This window comes from Tupaia chinensis, unplaced genomic scaffold (assembly GCF_000334495.1).
Source record: "Tupaia chinensis unplaced genomic scaffold, TupChi_1.0 Scaffold000165_2, whole genome shotgun sequence".
In the NCBI taxonomy this organism is placed as follows: Eukaryota; Metazoa; Chordata; class Mammalia; order Scandentia; family Tupaiidae; genus Tupaia; species Tupaia belangeri.
In genome coordinates this window covers 620,782-642,938 of record NW_006159640.1, presented here as the reverse complement: position 1 = coordinate 642,938, position 22,157 = coordinate 620,782, and the positions used below count along the sequence as shown (strand labels likewise).

General features: G+C 43.8%; 1 protein-coding gene across 1 annotated transcript in view; it reads right to left on the bottom strand.

Moving 5' to 3' along the window:
* DAB1 (DAB adaptor protein 1) overlaps nucleotides 1–22,157 on the bottom strand; it is a gene marked incomplete in the record, with an annotated part of 348,250 nt that overhangs the window by 5,288 nt on the left and 320,805 nt on the right. Inside the window, 3 exon segments of the mRNA XM_027770885.1 lie at nucleotides 10,236–10,346; nucleotides 10,704–10,831; nucleotides 16,987–17,535. Coding sequence (XP_027626686.1) covers nucleotides 10,251–10,346; nucleotides 10,704–10,831; nucleotides 16,987–17,535 — 773 coding nt within the window.

Below are 22,157 nucleotides of genomic sequence, written 5' to 3'. Positions count from 1 at the left end.
TGTTTTAAAATTGCCACAGGGTCCATGCTCTTGCCAGACAAAGAAAGAAAAAAAGAGAGAAAGAGAGGAAACAACCTCCGATTGGGTGTGGTCACTCTGTAATCCTTTTTCCTACATTTCCCCATCCCACCAGGATTTGGAGCATGCATGCACATGGGGTATGCACAAACATGTACTGGTGTGTTTTCAAGTCACTGGGGCTGGGGCTTAAACTGTGGTCAGCCATGTGGAATCTAGCTCCCTAAGCACAGTGCTTAACTGCTGTGCTACAGGGCCAACCCAAATGGTTCTTTGCTTAATGGGAGGTTGCAAATACTTATGGACTTTAATTTCATCTGTCAGTTTGACATATTAATATCTCTATTTTAAAGGACAACAGAGTAGAAATCATATAGTTAAACAAAAACAAATGAGTCCTCTAATCTTGCACATAAGTACCCTACTTTCTTGGAGGCAAAATGAAAGTAGAGTGAAAGCACAGGAGACCAAAGGCCAACAGCAACACACCTGGGTCAGACAAATTGGGTTTATTCCTCATTGCAGAGGGGAAACCACCAGCATCTCTGTAAGTGGATATTAGAAAGACTTATGTGGGATTTGGGCTTATGTTAGAAGATTTGAGAGAGGGTTGGGGCCAACAGGTGGCATGGTGGTTAAGTGTTAAGTGCGCTAGAATCCCACATGACCAGCTGCGGTTTGAGTTCCGGACTTGGTGACTTGGTTTTTCTCTCTTGCTCTCACTCTGTCCCTTTTTGGTCAAATTAAAATAAACCAACCAACCAACCAACAAATACATAAAGTTAAAATAAAATAATTCTTTAAGGAAAAGATTTGGGAGAGGGTCAAAAAGTAGAGGGACCAGCAGTTGGTGTAATGGCTATGTCACTGGACTCCCATGTAGTCGACCAGACCCGGTGGCTTAAACTCACGCCAGGCACGTGCACATGCGTGCCCAAGATCCCAGAGGAGAATGGAGGAGAAGGGATTGTGGTGTGGCCATCCCCCCTGGGGGGTGATTTCTCACTTTCTGTCTCTCTGTCTCTGTCTTTCTGGCAAGTGCACATGCCCTATAGCAAAAACCTCTCAAAAAACAAAACAAAACAAAACAAAACAAAAAAACAAAAAAACCCAAAAACAACGTAGGGTTTTTCTCTGGATTGGAGGCTATCATGAAGCAGGAGTAATTCTGTGATTATCTTAATTCTTATACACAAGGTAGAAAGAATGGAATCAGCCTAAAGCCAGGAGAGAGGACTGTTTGGTCATTTTTACAATTTAGACAATGTTCATGTTTGACCATGAACTGCAGTCATAGCCTGCGATTGGCTATGACCACTGAGTTGTCATGACCCATCATGGTCATAGAGCAGCCTTGTCTGACATTGATGTTGTGTGAAACTGTTGGAGTTCAACAGGAGATCACCAAGGTGTAGCTGGGAGAGCCAGGCCAGCACCTGCTTGTCAGGAACTGCTCTTAGCATCTCTTCTTTGTAACCTTAGGAATCTGTACTTAAGTCTTTAAATAGGGTATTTAACTTATGTGAGGTTGATTTTTATCTTTACAGTATGATTTCTATATACTTAGCTCTCCTCTAAAAATACAGATATTAATATGTCAGACTGACAGATGAGATTAAAGTTCCTAAGTAATGACCACCTCCCATTTGGGCCAACCCCCTGGTGCAGCAATTAAGCCTATGGTTAGGGAGCCAAATGCCACGGGGCTGACCACAGTCTGAATCCCAGCCCCAGCAGCTTAAAAAATATACCAGGTATATGTGTGTGCATGCCCCCAAATGCAGATGGGATGGAGGCATGGAGGAAAAAGGACTGCACCCCACTGGGGAGTCCTTAACCCCGCTAAGTGCCAGTTTCCTTATCTGTAAAAGGAGGCCAGAAATCCTCTCTGAAGAGGTATGGTACATGACTTTTGAAGGAGAAAACATGTTGATTGGTCTAGCACAGGGCCTGGCACCCATTCCAAAAAAATGGTTAGGTCCTTTATATTTGGGAGTGTAGTTTTACTTCTTCTTTATAGATAGTTTTAGGTCTAAAAAAATCACAGATGATGCCATTCCAAATTGCTTCTCCTTGATGAGGCAACTGCAAATGGGTGCTCAGTTACAACATAGAATAATGGTGCTGTATCAGCTCAGGGGAATTTTGCAGAACAAATGAGGAGTTAATCTCAAGAACCTGACTTTTGAGCCCTGTGGATAACAGACTTCCACTGCTGGCAGACTGTTTTGTGAGTTCTCTCAGCATGAATTATGTTCTCACATAACAACAGTCAAGTAGACGCACAGAATTAGGCTAATAATAGCTTACTTTTATGGTCTATGAAGGACGTGCCTCTACCATGGACATGATCTCGCTTGTGCCCCACACTTAGGCTATGCCCTTGGTATTCCTATCTCCATTTTGCACCGAAGACGACAATACTGCCTGCTGTTTGGTGACTTACCTGAGATTGTTCAGCCAGCCTAGGCAGAGCTGGAGTAGAACCAGGTTATTGTGTTTTGTTTTTGTTTTTGTTTTTAATCATGTAAAATGTAACTAGCATAACATTTGCCCCTTTAACCACTTTGAGGGTACAATGAAATAGAATGAATCACATCCATGAGTTGTGCAACCAACCCCATTATTTCTAAAACTTCTTCATCACCCCAAACAGAAACCCATTAAGCAATGATTCTAACCCCTCCTGCCCCTAGGCCCCTGGTAACCTCTAATATACTTTCCATCTCTAAGAATTTACCTATTTTTCTTCTTTTTAGTTCAGTGTTTTTGAGATGTAAAATACATACAATGAAATATACCTATTTGAATCTACAGTTTGATGAGTTGGACAAATGCAAATACCTATGTGGACTACAGAGCAATTCCTCACCCTAAAATCATCCTTGTACCTTTCTCATCCAGCCCCGCTCCAGTGCCAGCAACCACTGATCTGCTTTTCAACACTATAGCCTACATCACATCATAACAAGACCCTCCTGGAAGCCATCTAAATTGTGCTCACTACCATGTACTTCCTGTATGTTTACTGTATTTGTGGAAAGCTTGGCCACACCTAGCAAAGGCATGACAAAAGAAACACATATTAGTGGATAGAAGACACTGCATGCTGAGAAACTTGGTCTCCAATGGGAGGTCAATGGTACGCCATGCAATCTGCTTGCTAAGCGAGCTGCTCTGTGTCACATCCTGGGAGCCTGGGGTGAGATTAGCGCCAAGCCAAGCTAGGGGTCAGACTGGAGCCAGGCGGTGAGCCAAAGCTTGAGTCCCTAAGCATTGCCTTGCCCAGCAACAACTTTAGCTGCGACACCTTCTAGCCCTTATGCTTGGGGTCAGCTCAGTGGTGATTTCGAATTTTCTGGCTTGGCAAATGAAAAAGTTGGTAGTAGCCAGGAGAGCAGAAATAGGCTGAAATAACCCCATTCTAGCTGAATCTATGTGTAGGGTCATGGATATGTGTGACTTTGGGGAGCTAGAAAGTCCCTAGCAATCCCCCTGAATATGTGGAGGACCTTAGGCAAGCATCTCACTGGCCTGGGCCTTAGGTTCTTCATCTTTAAAATGAGGTTTGTAACTTCTACTCACGTGAGAACACATGATGTCGTATAACATGAAGGATCGTAAATGGTAGGAGTCTTCCTTTGCTTTTTATTCAAAGAAAAGGAAAGACACAGCTTTCTAACCACTTTCAGCCTGAAAGTCTGGCTGTTGGGGTAAAAAGTCTTCAAAAGCTTCAAACAGGATGGATTTAATCACATAACTGAGACCCTAATGCTGCCAAATGTGCTAGCTTTGGGGGGTTCTTAGGGATAGAACTCATTTGGGGAACACAAAGATGAACCACTTGAGTTCCCAGTGGGATCTGAGCGTGTTCTGATCAATTTTAGCATTTTGCCATCAGCAACAATAATGACGGGCACAAATGATTTGCTTTGCACGCATACATCATCTTTTCAGACCTTGTCACAGAGCAGATGAGGACACACTGAAGCTGCTGACACCATTCCCCTGCTATAAGCAGACAGACCTTTTCTGAGTAAGCACCAGGTCACCAGGTCTTGGATCGAGGACTGATAATTGCAGCATGTTTTGGTCTTCCGTTGATATAGAGCACGTGCGCACCCGAGAGAGATGAACGCTCTCCACGTGATCTGGGTACACGGAGATCTCTCCTCCTATAGCCCTCCAGTCAGAACTTGAGCACTAGCCGTGCCCTGCAGTTTTCAGGCTCACTCAGCCAGTAATTCAAACAGAGGTCATCGAGCAGGATTTAGTCTCTCTGGCATAGTACGTTACTGCTGCACCACAGAGCTGACCCAGAAGTCAGTGTATTTTAAGAATTTCTGTCTTCTCTGTTTGAGGGAATAAGGACAGCCTGAGGAAAGGGTGTTGTTGGAGGATCATATTTGAGGATTGGTTCCACCATACTGTGGCTGGGTGACCTGGGGCAAGTTAGAGGGACCTAGAATGTCAGAACTGACATGGCTTGTGGGAATTGTGCAATAGAAAACTAAAGGACAGAAATGAAGCCACCTACCTCATAGCATGCAGCTATTAAGTCAAAGGGGTACTGTTAAAACCCAGGTGTCCTGGTCTTGTTTGCATGATCCTTTTCTAACCTGGGTCTAGATTAAAATCCTAGATCAATTACTCACAAATTTTAGAATCTTATTGGGTCATCATGAAAAATCATGAAAAACAAAAGTATGTCATGACTTTCCCAACGACCTAAAGCAAGTTATTAATCTATCTTATCTGTCAAATTCGTGAAATGGGAGTAATAAAAATATTTAAGTGTTGCTTTGAGCAATAAATTAGGCAATATTAGTCATTAAAAATATATTTTTATTAGTACAGGTTGAGTATATAATCCCTTATCCAAAATGCTTGGGACAAGTAGTTTACATTTCAGATTTTTTTTTTTTTGATTTTGGAATATCTGCTTATACATAATAAGATATCGTGGGGATGGGACCCAAGTTTAAACACAAAATTCTTTTATATTTCACATACTTCTGATACATATAGACTGAAGGAAATTTTATACAATTTATTTGTGTTGCAGTGTTACTGGGACCTGTCACATGAGGCCTGGGGTGGAATTTTCCACTTACGGTGTCACGTCAGTGCTCAGAAAGTTTTGAATACTGGAGCATTTTGGATTTTGGATTTTTGGATTAGGGATGCTCAACCTGTGGCAGTAAATGAAAGAATGAAAGGTACTGTAATTACCTACAGATTACTCTAGAAAGAGTGAGAGTGACCCAAATCAAGAGTCAGCAAAAGGTAACCTGTTAGCTAATTCTGGTGGCTTCCTGTTTTTATAAATGAGGTTTTACTGTAATATGGCTACACTCATTCATGTATATATCATCCTCTATCTTCTCGCTTACCTGTATAGAGCAGTTGTAGCTGAGACTATATGGCTTACAAAGTGTAAAGATCTCCATTGAGTTTGCCTGCCTCTGGTCTGGGGGACTGGCATTTTCTATTTGCACTCACTACTCCAATGGCTAGAAACCATGTTGAAATCTTCATGTCTGGCCCCTTTTTGTCTTTTGATCTCCAGAGGCTGAATTTAGCAGCCTATCGGCCTCTCTACTTGGATGTTATATGCGCATCTTAATAGGTTCCAAAGTAACCTTGCCTTCTTTCCATTTAAGCATATGCTTCTGTGTTTAGCACAGTGACTGGCACCGCTGAGACCCCCACATCAGGAACCTGGGTGTTGTCTTAGCTTCTGTCCTCTTCCCCACCTCCCAGGTCCCTTGTCTTAACTTGTTGATTTTGCCTTTTAAATCTCTCTTCCCACCACATCTACCTCTCCATCATAGCCAACGCTCTCCTCAGCCAAACCCTGACCACCTTCTGCCTGAACCCCTCTGACCACTCTAGCTGGAGGACCTGCTAAAGGGTGTCTCTTCGTGAGGTCTGAGGAAATAGGACACAGCCCTCCAGAAGGGATCTGTGTCCACCAAACAGATCATTTTCTATTTTTTTGTGTGTGGTTTTTATTTTAATAAGGTTGTTAGGTTCTATTTAAGAACAGATTAAGATTAATAATCTCAAATACATGTATTTACTTTAAAAGCCTACAAAACACTTTCATGTTCTTGATATCATTTGATTCTTAAATCCTATGGGGAGAGGTTTTATAATTACCTGTATTCATACATACAAAGGGCTAAAAATTTACCTACAGTCATCTGTTTTGGAACTGTAATTTAGACCCAAGTCCTGACTCTGTTATGTATGTGTTTATTTCATTCCTTTCTTTCTTCTTTTTTAAAGATTCTTCCTCTTGAAGTATCTGAAGTTCAGCTTTCTTTTCCCATGATCGCTAGAAATCCACCAGGTAATGCTTTATATGTCTTGCATTCTCACTATGAAGATCAGTATTTTAAAAAAATGACAGCAACTTATTATTTATGGCACTATCTTTCGTTACTAAGGAAGACAGACCAAACAATTCCCTATTGTTACGGGTGCTACTTTGACTTGACAGCTGGGAAAGTCTGATAGGCAGTTTATTTACTTAGCCATTTAACCAAATAAATGTTTTCATTTTTCTTTCATCTCCTCAAAAGCTAGCATTTCGCCCTTAAAATTGCTCCAGCAACACATCAGTGAAGTATAAATTACCTGCCATTCCCACACCAGCCATTACAATATTATTTTAGGTTTTTTTTTTTTTTTTTTTTTTCCCCCTTTTGCCCTTGTTTTTAAAACACAGTTTATATGTCTTGCATTCTCACTATGAAGATCAGTATTTTAAAAAAATGACAGCAACTTATTATTTATGGCACTATCTTTCGTTACTAAGGAAGACAGACCAAACAATTCCCTATTGTTACGGGTGCTACTTTGACTTGACAGCTGGGAAAGTCTGATAGGCAGTTTATTTACTTAGCCATTTAACCAAATAAATGTTTTCATTTTTCTTTCATCTCCTCAAAAGCTAGCATTTCGCCCTTAAAATTGCTCCAGCAACACATCAGTGAAGTATAAATTACCTGCCATTCCCACACCAGCCATTACAATATTATTTTAGGTTTTTTTTTGTTTTTTTTTTTTTGCCCCTGTTGACCTAGTCTTTCAAAGACACGTGACTCTCCCAGATGGGAGGGTATAGGGGATAGAGTGAAATAATTGAAGATATTTTCCTTTATTGCTGAAACAGAAATGCTGTTTGAGCTTGGTCCTGAGGCTTCCACCTGCAGGGCTTGAGTCCATTTCCTCCTAACCACGGTGCGATATGGCTTCAACTTATCAACAGATGTCATCCCTACTTACTCAGAACTGTGTGGGTTTTTCTAATAAAAAACAGCTGGGCAGAATGGTTGCAAGGGTGATAAGAAGGACGGGACTCTTGCTTTTTGACTGTACAAAGGCAGAGGGGAACGTAAAGTCACGGACATAACTATCCCTGCTCGGTATCCCTTTCCCAAATGTCTAGAAGGGCACTAAGAAATTGCAGTCAGTAAATTTCCAGTTGGATGGATGACAGAATGGGATGAGACAGAAAGATCCAATGTGGCCTGTGAGGCTGTTGATGAAGAAACCCAGAATGGCTCATCTGGACTTCCCCTGCGGGTGTCGTACAAGGCTGGCATCTGCCTCTTGGCATGCAATTTCTGATAAAGAATTGTGAAATGGCAAGGCTAGCTTTCAAGGGGAGAAAAGTGCTTCAGTGAAGCCCTCCTCTAGCACTTGGATATACTGATCAGGATTTACATGGGAATCCAAGCCTGCTTATTTTTTTGGAAGTGAGTAGCCTGTGAGGACCAAACTGGGCTTATTCTCAATATAGGACAGCATAAGCCAGAGAACTAAGAAGCAGGGCTTTTCTTTCCCAAAGCTGTTTTTGATGCATATTGAAAATCAATGACCTAAAGTTAGAAAGTATAAAGCAAAACCTCCCAGTATTATTTAACAAAAGGGCTGAATGTATGAAGCCTAAGGTAGTAGGGAACAAATCTTTTACTGAGCATGTGTAATGACAGTGATGATGACAGGGCCAGGAGGATATGATGGTCATGGTGGGGATGGTAGCAGCTAACTTTTATCAGGTGCCTCCTAAGTGCCAGGCACTGTGCTAAGACCGTCACATAAATCACTTCATTTAGTCTATGCAACAGCCCCATGTCCATGAGATGGATGCTATTTCTATTCCTGTTTTTCAAATTAAGAAAATAAAATAGAGAACAATGATGAAATCTCAGCAGTATGGCATAGCCAGGAAGTGGTAGAACCAGGTTCCTATCTCAGATGAAGTTACTCCAGAACCCAGATTTTCTTTTAAGCTGAGTTCTCAGTTAAGTATTCAGGGCCTGACTCCATGCTATAAGTTCGATATATGCCATTGCAGTTAATATTATGACTAATATAAGCCCCTTCTAGCAGAGGAAAAACCCAAGACTCAAAATACATTACGGTTTTTTGCCCATGATTTCCTGCTAGGAAGTAGCTGAACAAGGATTTGAACTCTAATTCCAAATCCTGAGCTCTTCCTACCATACCATGCTATGCCCACTTAAAACTCGGCCACGGTTTGTGGTGCTGGGTGGAGCGCTGAACGTGGAACAGACCAGAGTCCCATGAAACAGTTAGGCTTGTATGACCATCTCAAGCTGAACAGGCTCATAAAGATCAGGCTTTGATACATTGATCTGCAAATGGTGTAAGTCGTCTTTGTTCTCTAACAGAACTTCAATTTTAGGGTGATGTTTGCTGCTATCCTGATGAATGGCTCTTGTCACCTCTAGTTCATTCATCAGATTTTTCAAGGCAAGATTGAGCACGTGAAATACAACATATGCAAAAGGTAGAAAACCTCTTGGGGAACCATCCCACGGAGTCTGTCCATAATCCTCACCTTTCCACTTCCCTGGAGCATTTGCTTTGCCTTTAATAGGCCAGCTCCCAAAAATAGCTTTGCAAGACTGAATTTTAAAATTGGTAATAAGTGGCCTTTCATGGCATGATGTATTAGTATATACTATTGTGCTGGTATAGTAAGTGGCAAAATATACAATATGTTAAGTTCTTTAATCATGAAATCTATTAACAGAATGCACTTTTGAAACACCATATGAGCTTTCAATAACCGTCAAAATAACTTATACGTGGACTGAGAATGACTCTGAGGTAGCCTCAGAATCCATTTATGAGTGGTGAAAACTGTTTACCATTTTAATGGTTCTGACCATGCTGTTCAGGACTGAAAAAAGGAGCTCTCTGGATATGGCCTTGCACTCTTGCATGTTTATGGAAAACTAGGGAAGTATCTGAAATTGAACACATTTGTCAAAGAGTGACCTTAGAAATCATGTCTGGGTAACAGGGTGTACTTCTGTCTCCTGAGAAGGTTCGCTTCATCAGCTCCTCTTTCTTTCTATCAAATCAGATGTATTGAAATTCGAGTGCCCAAAGCCACTTGTAGTAAATGTAAGTACACCTCTCTCAAAGTAGCTGCTGATGGAATCTGAAGTGACTTGGTGGCAAACCACACTCTGCAGTGCAGGTGCACACAGCAGAGCTTCAGAAGTGAATGCTACATCTCTGGGCTTTTAATTTCACTTCCGCATTGACAGAGGTATGGGGCCCTTTCTGGTTAGATGAAAAAAGCTACCATGATCTTACATCTCGATCAATCTTATTTCAAGCACTGCTTGTTTTTCTTTCTTAGTCTGGCTTCTCAGCGTGTTTGATTGGTGACCTCTTTAGATCTGCGGAGTGTAGGCAAATGCAGTGACATTTTGCTTAAAAGATTAAAGCATCTGGATCATGTCTCACTGAGAGATTATCGGGGTAGGCAGACGTGCTCATCTCGGGATGTTGATGCTTTCAGAAACTAAATCCACATTAAGAAGTATTGACTAGGCCTCATTCTATCACCAACACCCCAATCAGAACATATCATTAGTAAAATAATAAGACCATTCCCCACTTCTCAACCCCTACCTCCCAGTAGGGAGGTATGTCAAAGGTCATGCATCCATGAAGAAATACAAAGTGGAAAGCAGACACCAGGCAAGGAGAGACGTGACAACACTGGCAGCACAGTCAGGCACAGAAAGATGGTGCAGACATTGGGAACACAGCTCAGGCAGGGAGAGATGGCACGGACACTGGGGATGTGGCTTCCGAAGTAAAGAACAAGCAAAGGGAAGACTGAGAGTGTGAGGGTAAAGGAGATAAAAAGGACAGATACCTACCCAGACCTGCGCTATCTAGCTACCGGCCTGTGGACTTATATTATCACCACTGGGCTCCCCACTGGGCTCACCAAATGGATCACTGTTGGATGAGGCCTGTGATCCATCAGGCTAGAACACAAGAAGATAATACTTTTTTTTTCTCTTTTCAATGACTGAAAATATAAGACAACTGGGAATACTTTCATGCAGTCCATACAATAAGTTATCTTAAAGGAGGGCACAACTTCGGTTAGAGGATGCCACCCCATAAACAAGAACGTGTAGCAACAACGTAGTGCAAGGCAATTGTTTTCCGGCTGACTCCTTTGAACACAAAAGAAAGCCCCTCGAGCAACCCCCTTAGAACTTAAGAGCTGGAGCCAGCATTCACTTCTATGTAGGCTTCCTCATGCATTGTCCATTTCAGACATGGAAGTTTGAATTTTCACGAAAAATCAAAACAGAAATAAGAAACTGGTCACTTACAGCTTCTTGCTCTTCACTTTTGCTGGGACTTTCAAAGCCCTCTTCAAAGATGTCATCTGTGGTAGGATCACTGGCGTGGGATGCAGATGACTTGGATGGAGAGCTCTGTCTAGGGGCTGGGGTTGGAGCTACACAGGGACGATGCAAAAAGAGGAAACTGGTTACAATCATTTATATCCCACAGACACTTCAGAGACCTGGGTATATTCAAGTCAGGTCAAAGCATTCTTCTTCCCGTCCCAAGACAAACAGCAGAACATCTGCATCCCTCCTCTGGGTGTATTTCTCATTCTTTTCTACATTGGATCACGAGGACAGAGCCATACGCTCTGACGGATAAGGCAGCAGTTTCCAAGCAATGTTCCCAGCACTAGCAGCATCAGCATCATCTAGGGATTTGCTAGAAATGCAAACTCCTGGACCGTACCCCAGTTCTACTGAATCAGAAACCGTTTTAACAACCCTGTTAGAGGCAATTCCAATGCACACTTGAGAGCTAGAGGGCGACGGTTTTCTTTCTTCTCTGTCTTTTATCAGAGGACAGATTTATTGAGTACCTTTTATGTGTCAGTCACTGTCAAAAATTTTTACAGACAATCTCTCTAATACTTATAAGCCTCTCTTCAGTAGAGTTTATCCCAATTTCACAGATAAGGAAAGTAGAGGTTGTTCATTTGTTCATGGAGCCTGGTGGAACCAAGCTCTGAATCCTGGCACATGATAGATGTTCAACAGACACGTGTTGAATAAGAAGTGTCTCATGGGACCAGCAGTTGGCATAATGGCTATGTCGCTGGACTCCCATGTAGTCAACCGTGGTTCGAGTCCCAGACACAGTGACTTAAACTCATACCGGGTATGTGTGCGTGCATGCCTGAGATCCCGAGAGGAGAACAGAGGAGAAGGGATTATGGCATGGCCATCTCCCCGGGGGTTGGGGGAGTGATTTCTCGCCTTCTGTCTCTCTGTCTCTCTCTTTCTGGTGAGCACATGCACCCTATAGCAAAAAATCTCTCCAAAAACAAAATGAAACAAAGCAAGTGTCTCAGTGATCTGGGGAAATGGATATGGCAGATGACGCCTTCATAGCTGGCATTTCATTCTTTAAGAATATGCATTTGCGAGACCAGCGGATGGCGTAATGGTTATGTTGCTGGACTCCTATGTAGTCAACTGTGGTTCAAGTCCTGGACCAGGCAGCTTAAAACTCATACATGCCGGGAAACAGCAGTTAGTGTAATGGCAATGTTGCTGGACTCCCACGTAGTCGACCGCGGTTCGTGTCCCGGACCCGGTGGCTTAAAACTCACGCCGGGCGCGTGTGCGTGCGTGCCCAGGATCCCGAGAGGAGAATGGAGGAGAAGGGATTGCAGCGTGACCATCCCCCCTGGGGGGTGATTTCTCGCTTTCTGACTCTAATGTCTCTCTCTGTCTGGCGAGCGCACGCGCCCTATAGTGAAAATCTCTCAAAAAAAAAAAACAAAAAAAACCAAAAAAAACTCATACATGCCCAAAATCTCAAGAGGCGAATGGAGGAAAAGGGATTGTGGATGTGGGGAGGGGAGAGTGATTTCTTGCTTTCTGTCTCTCTGTCTCTCTGGCGTGCACAGGTGCCCTATAGGAAAAATCTGTCTTTTAAAAAAATTGTGCATTTGCTATACTGATGTCTTCATTTTCTTCTTCTCATTTGTCCCAGAGGTTTAAAACAAATATGCCATTTGAAACTTACCAATTTTAACTTGGCATTTAAAATACCAGTCACTGGTTCAGCTGCAAGTGAAAGGGTTGGAGCTCAGCTTGATTTAGGAGGTGAATTTCACATGCCATTGATAAGGCCTCCCTGTTGTAATGTTCCAGAACTCGGAAAACCTGATGGCTCACCAGACCATGAATGCTTATAAAACATGTTGTGTGCTTTTTACTATGATGGACCTACATTTAGAACAGTGACACTGTTTATTTAATGTATTGTGAGTCAGGCACTGTACTAGGCACCTCTCCTTCACTACACTCCCTAATATAAACCACATCTTTCTCAAGCCCCTCCGAAGTGTTAATAACCTTAATACATGGTTACTGTACCTTCCTTCCACCCCCAATAAAGACACTGCAGCTCAGAGAGCTCATATGAGGGAACTTGCTCAGGGTTAACACAGCATGAAATATAGCAGATCTAGAATTTCACTAGGATCTGTCTTACACTATCCAGTCCAAGTGTGCTTTTGTATTTCTTTCTTTTTTTTTTTAATTTTTGAGAGAATTTTTTGCTATAGGGCATGTGTGCTTGCCAGAGAGAGACAGAAAGTGAGAAATCTCCCCGCCCCCCACGGGGGATGGCCATACTGCAATTCCTTATCCTCCACTTTCCTCTTGGGATTTTGGGCATGCACTCATATGCACCTAGTGTGTTTCAAGCCTCCAGGTCTAGGACTCAAACTGCGGCCAACTATATGAAAGTCCAGTGACACAGCCATTATGCCATCTGTTCATCCCTCTGTTTCTTTCTTTCTTTTTTCAAGTTTATTTTTTCCCAAAGAGAAAGAGAGAGATGGACAGACAGGTATGGTACCATCAACAGAGTCTTCATGCTATGATCCTCAGCCCCAGCCCTATAGCCAGCCAGGCCCATGAACATGCCTGGAATGTTTGGGTAGACCCAGGGTGTGAATCAGGACCTTCCCACCTGGCCTAGCATCACAGAGCAGAGCCCTTACCACCTACATCATTGCGGCTGGGCCAGGGGGCTTGGCTTTCTATTTGAGGCTCACTTTTGTTCCAACCAATCCACCACTCAGAACATCCAAGAGAGGACACTGAAGGACAGGAGGATAGAAAGATTGGCTGGACTCATTTTCTTCAAAACAAAACATTAAGTTTATGAAAACACTGATTTGGGGTAGATCTTTAATAAATATTAGCTTGACTGCATCCTGAAAAGTATGTTGAAAGTGGCTGATTTCTTACTACAGGCTGAGAACCGAGGCTGGACTACCGATTCTGACAGGTCGACTCCTCAGATGTATCTGAGGAAATCAGTGAGGATGAATTTACATAGCATCTTAACCATTAACCCTTACAAAGTATTACAGAATACTTGGATACTCCCAAAAGCAGTCCTCGCTCTGGGGCAATTTCGCTCCCAGGGGACATCTGGGGACACCTGGAGTCATTTTTGATTTCATGATGAAAGGAAGGGATGTATGTTACTTGCATCTAGTGGGTTGAGACCAGGATTGCTCCTAGTAAGTCTTCAGTGCACAGGAAAGCCCCTGCCCCAGTGAAGAATTACCTTGGCTCTCACCGATGACAGGACCAAAGCTGCAAAACTCGGCTCTAAAACCAAACAGCAGCAGAACGGCCCTTGTTCTGTTTACTTCATTTTGCACAATCTTTCTCGAATCCCCGAAAGCATTAGGCACTGTGCCAGCATTACGAGACATGCAGGAATGATGAGGACATAGTCCCTGTCCTGAAAGAACTTAAACTTCCCTCTTTTAAGTCCATTTGAGTGGAATGAGAGTAAACGAGATATGCCTGTTTTGAAAAGATGCTTGCTTATTTCTGATTTATGCATGGCTGTCATTTTAGCATTTCATGTTTTATTCCTCGTTCTTCACTGAAACCCTGTGAGTTACAGTCGATAGAGACAGCCCTACCTCTTAGACCACATGGCCTGAGTGTAAATATTGTTTGTACATACGGGAGACATTCATTTTCAGAGCAGCATTGGGAACCTGGCTGAAAGACACGATCTAATTGTATTAACATCAGATTTTTTTTTTTTTTTGACAATTCACACTATTGGCCATGCAGTGATCCGTGTCGCCTGTGACAGTAATGAAAACGCTGAACTCCTTGTACCATGAGCCTTTTCTTTCCCTGGATCAATTGTCAAGGCAGAGGCTGAGTCACCACAACACCTCCCCAGACTGCGTCAAGCCCACGAGTGCTCGAGGGTGTCTGAATTCTGATGTGGCTGTGCAGTTACTATTTTCCGGCTGTTGGTGGTAGAAAAGTGAGCTGAGAAGGAGAAGCAGAAACACTGCATACCTGAGCTGATTCACTTGTTTCACTGATGACACCACTGAGTCTCAGGGGTCACGTGCTCTCCAAAGACACAGCTTCCGTGGAGAAGCCAGTGCTAGAGCCCTGGTGCAGTACTCTGAGCAAACCCATCATGATAATGATGACGACACTACTTCACATTTTGTGAGTAGATAATATCTTAGTGCGTGTGCTATTGTAAATCCTTTTAATAACCCATAGTCTTAGACAGATGAAGAAATTGAGGCAGACAGAAATAAAATGACTTGCCTAAAGGCACAATGAAAACTAGTAAATAATGAAGATGATATTCAAGTTTACAGAATTTTCTGCCTCACCATCTGTCTTCCTTCCTTCCTTCCTCCCTCCTTTTCTTCTTTCCTTCCTTCCTTCCTCCCTCCCTCCCTCTCTTCCTTCCTTCCTTCCTTCCTTCCTTCCTTCCTCCCTTCCTTCCTTCCTTTCCTCTCTTTTTTTTAGGTTTATGTCATAGGGGATGTGAACTTGCCAGACAGAGAGACAGTGCAGTGAGAGGTGAAGTGAGAAATCTCCTTGGAGAGGGATGGTCACACCACAATCCCTTTTATTCCGTCTTGCACCTGGGATTTTGGGCACACACACATATGTGCCCAGTAAGAATTTCCAGCTGTCTGGTCTGGTACTCAAACTGCAGTCAGCCACGTGTGAGTCCAGCACCTTAACCACCATGCCACCTGCTGGCCCGCCCCATGTAGTCTTTTCCTTGACTACTAGAAGTTTAAGGGACCAGCAATTAGCGTAATGGCTATGTTGTTGGACTCCCATGTAGTCGACCGCGGTTCAAGTCCTGGATCCAGTGGCTTAAACTCACGCTGGGTGCGTGTGCATGCATGCCCAAGATCCTGAGAGGAGAATGGAAGAGAAGGGATTGCGGTGTGGCCATTCCCCCTTGGAGGTGATTTCTCACTTTCTGTCTCTCTGTTCCTCTGTCTTTCTGGCGAGTGCACATACCCTATAGTAAAAAACCTCTCCAGAAAAAAAAAAAAAAGACTACTAGAAGTTTAAGCCAAAATCTGGTTTCAACCACAACAATGATCAATATAGAAGGCCTTTTAGCTACTCTATCTCTACTTTAAGCTTTCTCTTGATGTTAATGTTCTGTTCTAACTTTTAAACTTTGTTCCTAAAATGTTTCAAATTTACATTTACCATTTTTTTCAGAGTTTTTAAGTCTTTATTATTATTATTATTATTATTATTATTATTATAGGGTGGGAGAACTTGCAGGAGCCAGACAGACAGAGAGAGAGAGTTGAGAAAGTGGGAAATCGCACCTCACCCCAGGGTGAATGACCATATTGGGCAAACCCTTCTCCATTCTTCTCTTAGGATTTTGGGCACGTACACTCACATGTGCACGCACACACATACACACACAGCCAATGTGATTTTTATGCCACCAGGTCTGGGGTTCAACTGTATTCAGCCATGTGGGAGTCCAGTGCCTTAACCAACATGGTACCTACTGGTCCCTCGCATTTTATTTTTATTTCAATAAGCCAAAACCTGAGTACTATAGCTGGGCTAAACATAAACGAATAAGTGAATGAGTGAATGAACCAACTGACAAAACAAAAACATAAGCAGCAGAGTGACATGGTGGGAAATCTCAAGCTGGTATTCAATTCTACTACTTTGTCTATCGTCTTTAATTTTGAACCTCACTGTTAATATATGTATGGAGTGGGCCTAACAAAACTTGACTTAAGCACTGCTGTGAGTCTAAAAACAAAGATCAGATGGAGAAGTAATGATATTTAGGGTACATAAATCGGTAGCTATTATTATTATTATTATTATTTTGCTAGACAGTGTGTGTACTTGCCACACAGAGACAGAAACAGAGAGGGGGAGGAAGAGGAGAAAGCACTTCCCTACAAGGAATGGCTCACATTACCATCCTTTCTCCACCTCTCCCTCCTTTTGAGACTTTGGCTCCCACATACACGCACCCTGTGTGTTTCTTAAGCCTCTCAGTTTAGGACTCAAATTTATGGTCAGCCATGTGAGATCTGGCTGCCTTAATCACCAGTTCTGGTGGCTATTATTATTATTATTAGTAGTAGTAGTAGTATCAGCTGCAATATAAAGAATGAGGCCGATGAATGAAGCTGAGATGAGCTCTCTGACTCCAGAAAACCCATTCTTCAAATAGAAGGCATCTCTCTGGTGAGGTTTTAGGTCTCAAGTGAAGGGCACTCACGTGAGTTGGTGGATGGCGTGGTAGAAGTCACGGGGGTCAAATTCAACTGGGAGATATCAAAGTCGTCACAGTCGTCCGTATCCTGTGCCACCCCGACTTTGTTGAAGTAACTGGAGAAGGCCTCTGAGGTACAGGTGAGGGAGGGCTGGTCGGGCTTGCGCGAGGGCACAGGTGGAGGCAGAGCCATCTGGAAATCCTTAAACATTTCTTTCCCCATTTTCTGCCTTGGCTTGTCGGTCTGGGGACTTGACCTGGCAGAGTCACTCGTGCCTGGGACGGTTGCAAGGGGGGTGAGGGGACCTTGGAACATGGCAGCTGGCAAAGGCAGAACAGTTTGTGTGGGCATGAAGGCGGCTGGCGGAAACTGCCCGGCCACAGCGGGCCAGGGCTGCTGAGTGGCAGGAAAGAGACCCGGCTGGCCCCATGCGATGGGCTGAGCCCCCGGCATCACCTGAGCGACTGGTGGCTGAGCACCCATGGCGATCTGCTGCTGGACAAGGGGCTGCTGACCCCAGAAGGATGGGAGGACGGCGCCCATGGCAACGTAACCTAGAACAGCAAGAAAGGACAATCAGGCATTCTGGGAAAAAGAAGTCATAGAGTCAAATGACTGACACAAATGTGAGAGCGAGGTGAGGCACCAGGGCCTGGGCTGCGAAGACAAATGAGACAAAAGTCCCTGCTCTCAGGGCACCCCCTTCTAGGGAAGTGCTCAGGGGAAATCTAGGAGATGATTCACAGGCGGAAATGGGAAATGCAGCGAGGAAGCAGGCCATACAGAGATCTGGGGAGAAATAATAGTATTTCTCCGGCTGTTAAAGGCTTCCTAAATCTCACGGCCTCCGGAGCCAGAGGGCCTCTGTGGGAAGGCAAAGGACTGCAAAGCAGGAAGCACTGGGGATTTATCGTACCTCCCTTCCGGCTGGATGAGGACAGCCTCATCAGTTAAACTCTCTAAAGTCACTCTTTGTTGTAAAGCCAGATTATATTACCGTCTTTCTCAGCATTGATGCGTATCCATAATGAATAAGAAACAATGTTGGTGTTTTAGAGGTCTAGGTTAAAATGTATACTGCCAGGACCAGTAGCTGGTGGAATGTTACATCACTGGACTCCTACGTAGTTGACAGCCAGGCAGATCAAGTCCCAGACTTGGTGGCTTAAAACTCATACTGGGCACGTGTCCCAAAATCCCGAGAGGACAATGGAAAAGGGACTGAGGCATGGCCATCCCCCCTGGGGGGTGATTTCTCACTTTCTGTCTCTCTGTCTCGCTGGCAAGTGCATGAGTCCTAAAACAAAATAATCTAAAAAATTTGTTTTTCAAACTCCACTTCTTGTCCATGTAACTTGGAGAACATTTCTTTTTTTAAATTTTATTTATTTATATTTTTGGAGAGGTTTTTGCTACAGGGTGCATGTGCTCACCAGACAGGCAGAGAGAGACAGAGAGACAGAAAGTGAGAAATCCCCCCCCAGGGGGGATGGCCACGTCGCAATCCCTTCTCTTCTATTCTCCTCTAGGGATCCTGAGCATACACGCACACGCGCCCGGCATGAGTTTAAGCCACCGGATCCAGGACTCAAACCGTGGTCGACTACATGAGAGTCCAGCAACATAGCCATTATGTTAACTGCTGGTCCTGAGATCCGTACATTTTGACAGGAGCACGGGTGACACCTCTTACAATAACAACAGTAATTTCCACTAATTAAATGCCTACAATGTGCCAGTTACATTATTAGATTTTTTTAAAGAATTATTCTATTTATCTTTATTTATTTTAATTTGATGAGACAGAGAGAGAGAGAGAGAGAGAAAGCTGGCTGCCATGTCCAGGACTGAAATGGTGGTTGGCCATGTGGTAGAGCAGTGCCCTTAATCACATACCACCTGCCGACCCCCATGATTAGATGCTTTATACCTTCACACAATCCCTGCAGGAAAGGTATTACCTCCATGTAAGAGTGAAAAAAATTGGTGTTCAGAATAGGAAAGAAACTTGCTTAGGATCACAGAGATGGTATAAGATAGAGTCAGAATCTAAACTGAGATTCTCTGTGCCCAAAGCTACCATTCTGTCCTTTGTGCCACACTGCCTCACCCAGATGGCCAAGGCCAATTTCTGATCTTGGCACAGTCAGTGGACTTTGCCTAACACTAGAGTCCTGAACGGATTCCCACGTGCTTCCAGTGGTCCCCACCTGCTAGGCCTTGAAAGGGCTCCCCCAAAACCTCTGTATTAAAATCTGGTGAGTCTCTGTTACAGTGTTGAGAGTGGAGACTCAATCCAACCATGACCACTGGGAAGCAATCAGGTATTCAGGTGGGGCCTCCATAATTGGACACTCACAGATCTGTAAGGAGACACAGATATAGGCATGATGTATGCATGGTCTTGCCTTCTGATGCCCTGTACCACCTCGGGGCCTCACTATAAGAAGACCCTCAGCAAAATTTGTACCCATGACCTTGGACCTCCAAAATCATAAGCTAAATAAACCTCTTTCTCTTTTCCTTAAAGTTTTATCATAGGACATGTGCACTTGCCACAGAGATACAGAGTGAGACAGTGAGAGGGAAAGTGAGAATTACCCCTGGGTGGATGGTCAAACTGCAAGTCCCTCTCCTCCATTCTACTCCTGGGCATGCATGCACATGCACCTGGCATGATTTTCAGGCTGCCAGGTCTGAGATTTCAATTGCAGTTGGCCATGCTGGAGTCCAGTACCTCAATCACCATGCCACTTACCGGCCCCGTTCTTTTTAAATTACCCAGGCTCAGATATTCTAAGAATATTAGCAATAGGAGAGACTAAACCATTGCTTTTTCAGGGGCACAGTAGCCATCTGTGTGTATAGCTGAATCTTGGAGGCAAGTGATCAGGTGAGATAAGAGAGAGATCGAAAAGCTAGCTTTGCCCGTCCTTCAAAACAAGCACTTTGATGGTGTCAACAGAAATCTGCATAGCAGAGCAGTGAGGCTAGGACAGAGGAGGAGTGGATGCAGGATATCCTGGCAACTTCCCAAAGGATGATGGGAGATTTCTGTGGCCCCGATCACATCATCATGGGTCATGTCAGTGACTCCAGCAAGGTGCTCCATGTCCCAGACTCAGGTCCATCCACCCTTCAACCAACTGAGAAGAGGCAGACCCAACACCTGTGACCAGGTCATTTTCCTGGTAGGTGTACATTTTGTCCCTTGGACCTTACTGCCCTTGGGAGGAGGTACCAGAGGGGCACAGACAGGAATCATGAGTGTCTTGCTGATTAATCTGGCAATGTCAAATGCTTTTATGGAAGGAGGCAGAATGGCAACAAACAAAAGACAATATCCTACCAAGATCACTTAGAACAACTGCACGGAAACAGGAGGAAGGAAGAGACACAGTGTGGACATTCCAAAGTTGAAACTTGCTTCGATCATCTGGCCTACTGCCCCTTTTCTTTTATATGTTTTCTAATTTACTTTGATATGACGTAATGGTTCTCAATGGGAGTGATACTGCCTCTTAGGAGGGATTAGAACATTCGTGGGGTGTTGTTTTGGTTTACGTGATAACTGGAGGGTGGTGGCACTAGGTGTGCAGAAGGTTGAGAATAGTCATCTTATAATGTCTGAGACCAACTTGCACAACCAAGAATTCGCCAACACCCCATTTGTGATTTGAGCCTAGAATTGACTTTGAATTACATGGAGAAGTGCACTCAGCTCTTCAGGAATATGACAACTGTACACTGAGGGAAGTTTGTATTTTGTTTTGCTTAGATCACTGTCAAGAGGTGGTCACCATTCTGGAAAATGGTGGTCCCTGAAAGAAACACTTCTGCATCATTCTGTACGTGTAGCTGGGCTTCCAGTGGCGATTCTCTTTCCAGGTATATGCGCTGATGGCTTGCTATGTTTTCTAGTGTGCTCACCCCTGAGAATTTCCTTACGGAAATAGGCATCTTTTTATTCTAAATTAGCTCTCCTTTATTTCTACCTCATATTATAGTTAGGGCATTATACTGGTTTTGTCTTATATTGGTTTGTGTAGGTAGGTTATATTATCTATGCATTTCATTTTAAGATATCGGAGGAGACACTGCAAATATTTGTACTAAAAAGAGAGCATGGATGTGCCAGGAGATCTACCCATGGATCTTTCAACCACCCTAGCTCAGATGCCCATTTTGGTCAGTGGGCAGAAGGGCTGCCATCTCTACCCAGACTACTGTTTCCTTTGCTTTCAGTCCCCTCTCCTTGTTGTCATCAGGGGACTATTCTAAAGTGCAAACATAGAGCTTCCTTGGGTTGAATACAAGACTCAGATGCCTTCGTTTGGTGTATGAGGGTCAGCCCTCTTAACCCCTTCCTCATCACCTTCAGTTCGAACCCTCACTGGCACCTTTCCCTTGAGCATTTGCAAACGACACCCAGCCTACTGTCTCTCATCTCAGCTGGCCCCTCTGCCTAGAGGACAGCACCCAGTGTCTTCACGTGGCTAACTCACTTCACCCTCTCCTCCACTGAAGGCCTTCCCTGTCCTGTCGGCCTGGCTGCTCCTTCCCTGGTTTCCACAGTCCTCTGCACTCACCCCTATCACAGCACTTGCCACCCTGTGCTGTAACTACCTGGCTATTCTGTCTACCTCATGAGACTAGACACCACCTGCTGGTAGGTGCCCTCTTACTTCCTTTTTCTCTGCTCTGTGCTTAGCATAGTACTTGGCACACACCAAAGCCCCACCTATGTCTTAGATCAGAGAAAGGCCCTGCATGATGGTGAACGAATGACTCGGAATGCCTGCCTTCACAGTATCTTTCCAAGTGTACAATTAACCTCCAAGATCCCTACGTGCTGTGATCTCTGATGAGCCTATGGTTGGTGGCAGGTTTTCTCTCCCTCTCATTTGTGTTCCTTTTTCTTGTTGTCATAAGGAACTAACAGATGGGCTGTGCACACTTTTCTGGAGAGAGCTATTAGCATGTCTCTCTGGCTTCATGCCATCTGCTCCAGACCAAAGTACAATATTCCAAAGGAAAAAAAAAAAAAAGGTAGCACAGGGTAATTGGGTATTATGTTTGGGAGTGTGCAGGTCTCACTTGCTTTTCCTGGGGGGCCTTCGCAGCCAGGGTTCTTCCCAGGCCTGTGAGCTAAGGCTTTCCAACCACATGGCATCCT